At 45.3% G+C, this 10,980-nt stretch overlaps 1 protein-coding gene across 2 annotated transcripts in view; it reads right to left on the reverse strand.

Annotated features, from left to right (window-relative positions):
- The window catches only part of MDGA2 (MAM domain containing glycosylphosphatidylinositol anchor 2), a 768,370-nt gene extending 757,703 nt beyond the window's left edge, over window positions 1-10,667 (reverse strand). For both annotated transcript variants that reach the window (XM_026000757.2, XM_072761490.1), the window contains exon 1: window positions 9,960-10,667. In XM_026000757.2, coding sequence (XP_025856542.1) covers window positions 9,960-10,032 — 73 coding nt within the window. In that variant the 5' untranslated portion in view covers window positions 10,033-10,667. The remainder of the gene's footprint in view (window positions 1-9,959) is intronic.
- Window positions 10,668-10,980: the final 313 nt, after the last annotated feature.

Consider the following 10,980-nt stretch of genomic DNA (forward strand, 5'->3'; position numbering starts at 1 on the left):
AGGGAGGAAAACAGGCTCCCCACAGGGAGCAATGTGGGACTCATTCCCCGATCCTGGGATCATGCCCTGAGCCAAAGGCAGATGCTCCACCGCTGAGCCACCCAGTCCCTATTTCAAGTCATTTTGGATGCGTAGTCCTCTGCTTCTAAGTAGTAGACACTCTAAAAAGGCTTTGAAAGTCTTTTGACTTTAAGTCCAAGAGGAATGGCTGTGTAGGTTCAAAGCTTCCCATGGTTGCCTAGAATTGGGGAGGACTTAGTATTCCCCAGGAACTTTAAACACAACTGTCTTATCTTTTAATGAGTAGTCAGTTGGCTTCAAACTAAACAAACCCAAAATCTTGGCGGACCTAAATAACTGAGCAAGTTCTAGAGTATCACACAATGAAATTTATTTCCAGGACTTACAGACTTTTGACAGATAACATCTTTCTAGTTGGGTTGTACTTTGGAGAAATAGCTCAGGCTTTCTTAGATATGCATTCTAGAATTTTATTTTTTCTTCTACACCACTATTCCTACACCTGGGATCCATGTTGTAGCAGTGTCCTTTCTTTCTTCTTTACCTATATCATGCCAATCCACTTTCAAGGCTCGACTTATGATGTATTGGCTTTCCCAGGTTTCCTCCAAATTTTAATTGCTCTCTCTTTTTTAGGCACAAACTTATAAAATTCTCACAGTCTTACTTCATTTTTTTCCATTTAGCTTTGTCTCAATTAAGTTGTAAACTCTGAGTTCACAGCCCTCATACTACACAGCTGAACATGTGTCATCCACAGCACTTATACTTTAATTTGTTGACTGAATTACCAGAACTTACCCTACATCTGCCCAGAATCTGTGCAGAATTCCCACTGGCCATAGTTTCTGAGAAGTTGCACATCTTCCTCAGATTTTTCTATTCTTCTTGGGATATTCACAGGAGCCTCCTACTCTTCAGGAGGAAAGCTACCTGAGACAAGACTCAGTATACAGTTCTACTAAGAACCACTGATAGAATGCCCTGATCCTTCATCTGTGCCTCTCTCTCCTTATGTACCCTAGTCATACAAGGATAATCGAGCGGCCCACGTACACCAACCTCAATCGTCTGATCGGGCAGATCGTGTCCTCCATCACGGCCTCCCTGCAATTCTATGGGGCCCTGAACGTGGACTTGACAGAATTCCAGACCAACCTGGGCCGGACCCCCGCATCCACTTCCCCCTGGCCACCTACTCCCCGGTCATCTCAGCCGAGAAGGCCTACCACAAGCAGCTGTCCATGGCCGAGATCACCAATGCCTGCTTCGAGCCGGCCAACCAGATGGTCAAGTGTGACCCTCGGCACGGCAAGTACATGGCCTGCTGCATGTTGTACAGTGGGGAGGTGGTCCCGAAAGATGTCAACGCGGCCATCGCCACCATCAAGACCAAGCGCACCATCCAGTTTGTGGATTGGTGCCCAACTGGATTTAAGGTGGGCATCAACTACCAGCCCCCCACTGTCGTCCCCGGGGGTGACCTGGCCAAGGTGCAGCGGGCCGTGTGCATGCTGAGCAACACTACCGCCATCGCCGAGGCCTGGGCCCGCCTGGACCGTAAGTTTGACCTCATGTATGCAAAGCGAGCCTTTGTGCACTGGTACGTGGGGAAAGGCATGGAGGAAGGGGAATTCTCCGAGGCCCGAGAGGACCTGGCAGCCCTGGAGAAAGATTACGAAGAGGTGGGCGTGGATTCTGTGGAAGCAGAGGCTGAAGAAGGTGAAGAATACTGACCGGAGCGGAGCTGGCAACCATCTCTTTGTATCGCCCCCACTATAACATTACGAGATAGGTTTACCTTTTAAAGTTTCTGTTTGAAAAAAAACCTTTTTTTTAATAAATTAATTTTTATTGGTGTTCAATTTACCAACATACAGAATAACACCCAGTGCTCACCCCATCAAGTGCCCCCCTCAGTGCCCGTCACCCATTCCCCCCCACCCCCCGCCCTCCTCCCCTTCCACCACCCCTAGTTTGTTTCCCAGAGTTAGGAGTCTCTCATATTCTGTCTCCCTTCCTGATATTTCCCACACATTTCTTCTCCCTTCCCTTATATTCCCTTTCACTATTATTTATATTCCCCAAATGAATGAGAACATATGTTTGTCCTTCTCCGACTGACTTACTTCACTCAGCATAATACCCTCCAGTTCCATCCACGTTGAAGCAAATGGTGGGTATTTGTCATTTCTTATGGCTGAGTAATATTCCATTGTATACATAGACCACATCTTCTTTATCCATTCATCTGTCGATGGACACCGAGGCTCCTTCCACAGTTTGGCTATTGTGGACATTGCTGCTAGAAACATCGGGGTGCAGGTGTCCCGGCGTTTCATTGCATCTGAATCTTTGGGGTAAATCCCCAACAGTGCAATTGCTGGGTCGTAGGGCAGGTCTAGTTTTAACAGGCAGGCAGGATAATCTGGTCCACAGGGACCACAGGCTCTATTTAAGAGTTCCTCATCTTTTCCTTTCAGATGACAAAAATCTCCCAGAAGATGTCCTTCAGTCAAACAGCAAGCATTTTACTTCTTCTGTTTGACACACATGAACAAAGTTCTGATTACTGTAGAAAAAAAAAATGATTTGCAGGGACACCTGGGTGGTTCAGTGGTTTAGCAACTGCCTTCAGCCCAGCGCATGATCCTGGAGTCCCAGGGTGGAGTCCCACATCGGGCTCCCTGCATGAAGACTGCTTCTCCTTCTGCCTGTGTCTCTGCCTCTCTCTCTGGGTCTCTCATGAATAAATTAATAAAATCTTGGAAAAAAATTATTTGTTTAAAGGGCAGATACATTTTTCTAACAGAATTTTCAAGCTGACATCCTATTTTCTACTTACCTCTTTGAGATCTCAGCTGCCTATTGTGCTGTCCTTTAGGACCCTGGGAGGCCTGGCTATGAACCAACTTTTCCTCTTTCAGACAGATGTGTTTCCCTTTCCACAGAATCACTCAATTATTTTTATTACTCCCATTCTCATCCAAAACAAGACAAAAAATATTCTACTTGTAGATATGGTAACATGTATACATGCTTGACCCCATCTGTCAACCACACAGTAATCTTTAGTACAGTTTTGAGTGGGAACAGTAAGAAACTGATATATCAGTTACATCATAATTATATCATAATTTTCAGTACCTTTGCTCCTTACCTACCAATATGTCTTTAATTAACATATTTATAGTAAATGTATAATAAACCAAAAATATGTTCCTAATATTTGAAATCCTTTTATGTGATTATAAACTTGTAGGGAATACATGATTTAGATTTCAAAATGCAAGTCATCTTCTTACTGAATTCAATCAATGGTATCAACAGAAAAGGAAATAAAGTGTTTTAAAACAAAGATTAGAGAAGGCATAGTATCTTTGAATAGTAGTAAGAAACCTTTATAAGAAGATCTTACCTGGGATCAGTTGCAAGGTGGTATAGTTAGGAAAGAAATGGAATTATACTAGTATAAAATGGAAGATAAGTGCAAGCACCAATAAGGGAGCATGAGGGACTCTATGAATAAGTTGGAGAAAAAAATATCCATCCCAATGGATGTGCCTGGATTCTGGAAAAAAAGTTGTGAAATTTCTTTCTGTAAAGAAATCTCACCAACAATATAGGACCACCATTTGACCGCCATATTGTACCTTAAATTAGTGGGAAGATTTAACAACATCTTAAAGTCTCTTCTCACTTACTACTTTATGATTATATAGGCCTAAAAGTTTATTAATTGGATTTGAAAATAAAAATAGGATACAGTTTTCTATGAATGCAATCATTTCTTCAGTCTGCTATAAGCAGTATTTACATATTTACGCTGACAGTTACTGAAACAAAGAAATGAAATTTCATTTTGTGGGACTATTCAGTTAACGGCAATTACAATGGAGCTGAAAATGTTCACCCTATTCATATGTGAATTGCACTCAATATAATACTTTGTTTGTCTTTCCAAAATAACCAAAAAGGAGAGTAAGACACACTCCAATTTAACTCAGAGCTGATAGCACATACTCTTAGTTTACCGCAGCTGCCAAAGAGCAGCAGTTCCAGGACCAGGCGGGTATATCTGGCTCTTTGCCTTTGCCTTTTTGGGTTGCAAGCCTTAGTTGCAAAAGTAATTCTCAAGACTCTTTCGAAAGCACAAGGACCAGGCCAGAAGATGTGAATGACGAATCACCTCTACAAGTGGAAGGCAACCCAGGCCCACAGTTTCTAACACTCTCTTAAAAAGACATAAACTCCTAAGGTTCATGCTGGTTAACTTTCATCTCCATGAGTTCTACCACAACCACAGTAAAACAGTACAGTCTAAAATAATACAGAGCATGTTTTTTTTTTTTTTTCTCGAAAAGTTTGCTTGTATCCTGCTTTTCAAAAAAGACTGAAGGTGGTTCACTTTATAAAACCAAAACAAAAGTAATTCTACAGTATCAATATGAAGAGTCAGAACTAGAGGCAATAAAATTAGGCCAGGAAATCAAGATCATCAAAAGTGCCTTCAATTCAATTTTGTGACATCTATTCACCAGAACTTCATCTCTAAACTTTAACTTCTGATTCTTAATTACCTGAATCCTGGTATCCTTTCCAACTTATTTTCTAGAAAATTACTCCTTAGGCTTGATGTACAACCTGCTCCATCTAAAATACTTAATAGCCTACTTAAGGACTTTTCCAGGGACTTACAAGACATGAGCAAGTAATATCATATATAAAATCATCTGCCCATTTTCCATGCAAATTCTCAGTAACATGGCCAACAGAGACAACTTTGGACAAAAATAATCCTGATAAAAAAGACATCCCACTTTTCCTTGTGATGGTGGCCAAGGTGGTGACAGTATGAGTCTGTGTACGTGCAGGTGATGTATGAACAGTGGGGTGAGGAGTGGAAAGACAGAAAGAGCTGACTATATGTGGTACAGCTTCAATTCAATTTTTTCAACAACATTTATTAAAGTCATATCCCCCTCTCCTCCCATAGGCTGACACTCTAAATCAGTCAAAAGCAGCATTTGATAACAGGTCTCTCCAAATTCAAACTGGGCAAAAATCACAATTCAGTGCACTTGGGATAACCTTGCCATGAGGACAGCAACATCCTGGGATTGGATGTAAGGGTCAACAGACATTCCAGAGCACCCTTATCCTTCTGGGTTGATCTGTCCATTCAGATTCAACCCACAGACAGTCTGCAATACCTTCCAGATCCTTCCTATCCACCTTATTCCCTGATTTTCAATTCCACCAAGTCTTCTCTATATAGCTACTGTCTGCGATGTCATTCCTAAATTACATGATATTAATTGATATTACCAGAATTGACTGAATATAACTTGCTAGTTTGTCATAAACATATGTTTGATAAACTCACTCTATTTATTGCTTCCAGCACATCCTGGGAGCTATTTATAGAGGGTGCATTAACCATTTCAGGATACCTAGCCATTGGTTGATTTGGCTTCCGTTAAAAATCATTCAGACTTAGACTTTAATTTTTTTTTTCATTTATAGATATGTCTTGTGCTAATGCAGTTATAATCTTTAATCTTTTATGAGCCTCCTTGGAAATTAAGGGCATGATGGGTCAGAAGTAAAAATACAGTATGTGGCAATGGAGCAGTTTTTTTCTTTTTTAGCAAAATAACTCAGAAGTTTATGGGAGATACAATTCTCAATATGATGCCATTATCAACAGGACCTCTAGAAAATACAGTTAGGGAGTGCCTGGGTGGCTCAGTATGTCAGGCATCCAACTGTTGATTTTGGCTCAGGTCAGGATCTCAGGGTCATGAGATCGAGCCTCACAACCTATTGCATGTTCAGTATGAAGTCGGCGTGAAATTCTCTCTCCCTCTGTCTCTCTGCTCCTCTCCCAACTCTGCTAAAGAAATAAATAAAATTTAAAAAAAAAAAAAGCAAACATAGTTAAATAGCCCAATTTATGACTATAGAATAACTTACAAAGAAAATTTTCAAAACTAGGAAAATGTTTTGGATCACTTGATTCTAGGTATTACAGTTAACTATACACATAGATGAGGTTTATTATGACCCTTGAGGCTATGTTTAATCACTTATCCTAAACCTAATACAATGGAGGTCCAACAAAATGATGCCAAAAATGGATACCTTTTGTTGTTCATTTAATGGCTTTGGTTTTCAAAGTTAAAACATGACACTAAAATTCCAAGAGTATTTTCAGGAAAAAAAATGTTGAATACAAGTAACTTTCTAAAATTCAAGAAAGTCAATACTATAACTGAAGAAAATGGATTTTAAAACCTATACAAATACAGAGATCTCCAAATGACTATAACCCATCAAATCGGTTAACAGTTGTTTTAGGAAGTCCACATGAAGTTTTTTGATGCTTCTCTATTATAAAGAATTCTTTTTTTTTTTTTTTGCAATCTTCCTTTCAGAGTGTTTTCAAACAATTTATATCACTGTAATGCCATCTCTGATATGGAGTTTTTAATAATATATAGGAAAAAAGTCAGTTTTTGAATGTCTTTTTTAAATGACCTTAGAATTATTGGTGGAGGGTAAGGTAGACAGACACATAAATTGAGGGGTAATCTCCCTTATCCAAATGCCACACATGTGCAAATCTTAGCTATTGTGCAGTTAGTTTGCAAAGAAAATATTCCAAGATAAATGACAGTAAATTCCTAGGTCTACAGCACAAGCTTTTACACGTAAGTACTGCACATAGTAGTACCAAGCTGACCGAGCACAAGAGAAAGAAGATTCATAGTAGCTCAAGACACTATAACCCATGTACTAAAACAAATATTCTCAGTTCCTAAATGCAAAAACAAACACACAAAAAAAAACTGAATTACTAAATCATGAAGTTAATTTGAAAATACAATGAAATAATTTTGCTTTGCTTATGTATAATTTTTATTTCTCCTTTAACTTGGCTACTAGAAGACAATATTAAGAAATAATACTTTATGTGTAACATGAATGAGTTTACATCTGTAAATACAGACAAAGCGATAAGGGATACAGATTTTTATGGTAGCAAGTTCCTATGTAGGTCTTTAAAGTCTCTGTTTTTAATTGCCCTGCTTTAATTATAATTGCTCTTCAAGTAAAATGACCAAAACACATCTATAACCTTACACTAATCTTACGTCTACATCCTTTTCATAATTCGTCAATATTTTATACCTAAATTAAAAAAACTGTTCTCTTCACTATAAACACTTTCCCAAACAAAATTCAAACTACTTTAGATTAAGAAAGCTCATGATTTACAAAGTCAAAGCAATGAAATCTGAAGTCCCTATTGGTGATTCTCAGACTTCAGCAAGAATCACAGTCATCCCCTAAGGTAATGAACACAGACTTCTGGATCTCACATTCAGAATTTCTGATTTAGAAAGTCTGGGAGGGGCTTAAGAATTTGCATTTCTAACAAGCCATGCTGATGCTGAAGGGTAGGGGTTCATACTGTGAGAATCTAACTTGTGCTAAGACATATTTAAAAAGTAATACATAAATATGTTCTTTCACCCACCTACTAACTGTGACATTTGTAACGACTAGGGATGTTGATTATTCTTCACACAAAGCCCATTCTATTCCAAGCCAGATGCCTAATATCACATCAATATTAAAAGAAAACAGGGGGAAAAGACCATCACTTTCATCACATCCCCCTTTGTTAAGCAACAGGGTCATTATTTCAATGCAACTGTTTCCTATCTCCACTCCTAGGTCTTACCTTTTCCACTGCCCAACAGGAAACTTGCCAGGACAATAATCTGAATGACAAAAAGTGACAGGAAAATGGTACCATGCTTTTCTAATCCAGACAGTTCTAGCACGTCCTGCCCACCCCCATCTTTCTAACTTCTCATTCTCTCTCTCTCTCTCTTTCTCTCTCTCTCTCTCTCTCTGTCTCTCTCTCTCTCTCACACACACACACACACACACACACACACAAATACATACACACAGTTTGTAGGGGTTTTAATCCTTTTAGCTGGGATGGCCTGAACAAATGGAAGAGAAAGAAAAGACTTAGACATGGGATAAAAGGAATCCAGACCGCCTCATGCTTAAGGAATAGCTCCTGGAGAAGGCTCTCTAGCCAGCATTCCTCCTTCCCTAGACTCTCAGCCACTCTCAGATGCTCAGGGACACCGGAGTCCAGCAGAAGTCAAAAGAGCACTAAATGAATTCCTTCCTTCCTCAATGCCCCACCTCCCACTGTCGGCCATGCAGTAAGATCTGCTGGAGTCTCAACACTCTTTTATACATCACACCACCACCACCACTACCACCATCAAGCAAGTTCTCTTTCATCTGGCAAAGAGGGGGTGGGTAGAGACAGGAAATTGAGATGTGTGTAAGTGGGAGAAAGTGAAATTTTCCTGGCCCATGCCAAAAAGGGAACTAGGAAGACAGGAAAGAGGAGTGGCAGATGGACGGCTGCTGGAGGGGCCAGAACGCCAATGCTCCAGACCCCCTCCCTACCACCCCCTCCCACTGCTCAGCCCAGGAAGAACACAGTGGAGACAGTGAAGGTTTGGTCAGATCTTCCACATCTCTTTCCCAGAACCTGCCCAGGACACACTCCACACTCCCACAGAGTTTGAGTATTCGGGGTCCCCTTGCACCTACAACCCTCTCTGCAGTAAGTTCGAGGGTCTGCAGGGAAAGCTCTGACATTTCCACAAATGCTCAGGCCCTTTGCCCCGGGGAGCCATTGACCTAGCACTACTGCAGGGCTGGGGTCCAAAGCCAGCAGCCATAGATACTAGACGCAGTAGGTTGTATTTCCAGCACACATAGACCCTAGGGGAACTGTGGGAGATTCTTGGCCCTCTGTACCCTCAAGAGCCGTTCTCCTAACCTCGCTGCCATACCTTTGAGATCACAAAAGTTATGTTCCCTTTGTGGCGCTGGCTGCTTGTCCCACCCAGGAAAAGGCGCACATTTCAACCAGAGCCTGGGTGTGTGTGTGTGTGTGTGTGTGTGTGTGTGTCAGTGTGTGTGTGTGTATCTTTCAGTCCTGAAAGCCAAGGGTGCCAACTGCAGACAGGCAGAGGAACCTGGATCTGCTCTTGAGGACTTAAACATCTCCCAATTAACAAGCTCGCCCTTCTCTCTGGTCCCAACCTGCCCAGATCTGGGTTTTCCAGAGAACTGAGGTTGTGTTCCTGTTGCAGCGAGCTGGTGTCCTGCCCCGGAGCCGAGACGCGCGGACCTGGCCATCCGTTCATTCATGCATTTGCTCATCCATTCACACAAACATGTCCCTTAATTGTGTCTGGCACCGAGAAATCTAGCCCGCTATCTTCCCCTCCCCAAGTCAGTATTCATGGCAACGCTGATGCAGAACGCGACTCAACTGTCACCCCACTTCCTGAGCCGGAAAACCAAGTCATAGAGGCATTCGTCAAAATAATAATAATAATAATAATAATAATAATAATAATAATAATAATAAAAGAAAGAAAGAAAGAAAAAAGAAAAAGAAAAGGACAAGGTGGAGAGGACGAGGAGGCGGGAGACGGAGAGGGATGGGGCGCTCACTGGGGTCACATTCCAGGCTTCCCTTCGGGGGAAACCGCGGCGATGCCAGGAGCCAAATCATCGTTAAATCAAAGGCTGCTGGAGCTCCGGCCCCGGCCGGGATAAATCAGGCGCAAAGCCGCTCGTTCGCAGGGGTGCAACGTTGCGGGCTCGACCCACGTCCCGGCCCGAGCCGGGGCGCCGGGGGAGCGGCTCGCAGCCCAATCCGCAGCGCGCTCGCTGCCTCCCCGCCGCTCCCCAGGACGTGATGGAGCGTAAATCAAACCCCGCGCCGGGAGGGGCCGCGGCTCGGCGCGGCTCGTGCCTCTGCGCCCGCCTGCCTATCTCGCCTAAGAACTACAAGGTCACGACAGCGTCGCGGTTCCACTCACCGTAGACTCCTTGGCCAGAGATCCCCTCCAGGAGGACTGTCAGCAGCCACACGAGACCGTACACTAAATCCATCTTCACGTGAACATGGACATATCCAGCCCGGGGGGGACGCGGCGGGACCTTCCGGGGGCCGGCGGCCGGCCGAGCGCGCCCCACTCGCGCCCGGGCCGAGCCGGGGGGCCGGGGGGCCGGGGAACCGCTCGCCGGAGCGGAAGGCGCCGTCCGTCCGTCCTTCCGCGGCGGCGGCCGAGAGCGGAGCGCAGGAGCCCCGCACGCCCCACACTCATGCACACACGCGCACACGCGCACACACCACAATGCCCTGACACACTCACACGCACGCCGCACTCGCAGCGGGCGCCGGGGGGAATCGCAGACGCCGGGGAGGCGCGGGGGGCGTGGGGGGAAGCGGCCGCGAGGCGAAGTGTTCCGGAGGGTGGCGGGCTCGAGTCTCGGCGGCGGCGGCGGCGGCGGCGGCGGGCGCGGGCCGGGGGCCGGGGGCCGGGGCGCGGGCGGTGCGAGCCCGACGCGGGCAGCCGCGGAGCAGGAAGTGGCCTCGGACTCCGGGCACCGAGCAGGGGCTTCCTCGCCTCGGTTCGCCTTTACAAAGTAACTCGCGAAGGTCCCCGGAGCAGCGTCAAGCGGCGGCAGCGGCCCGCCCGCCCGCAGTCCGGAGCCCCCAGCCCTGCTGCCTTGCCTGCCCCCATTCCATCAGTTGCCATTGCAACGCCAATCCTGTTACACGATGCAGGCTCGCATCGCCGAGCGGGGAGAGGAGGAAGAGGAGGAGGGGGAGGAAGAGGAGGAGTGGGGTTTGGGGGACGGGGGTGGGGAGGATGGGCAGGGAGGAGGGGGGCGAGGAGGAGAGGGAGCGACGAGGCGCGGAGTGCGCGTCCGGAGCTCTCCCGGCCCCGGCCCCGGCCCCGGCCCCAGCCGCCGCCGCCGCCGCCGCCGCCGCCGCTCTCCAAAATAGCCTGTAGCGCCGCGCGGGCCGAGAGGGGGCTCCGGGCGGCCGCACCG

Source organism: Vulpes vulpes, chromosome 6 (genome assembly GCF_048418805.1).
Source record: "Vulpes vulpes isolate BD-2025 chromosome 6, VulVul3, whole genome shotgun sequence".
In the NCBI taxonomy this organism is placed as follows: Eukaryota; Metazoa; Chordata; class Mammalia; order Carnivora; family Canidae; genus Vulpes; species Vulpes vulpes.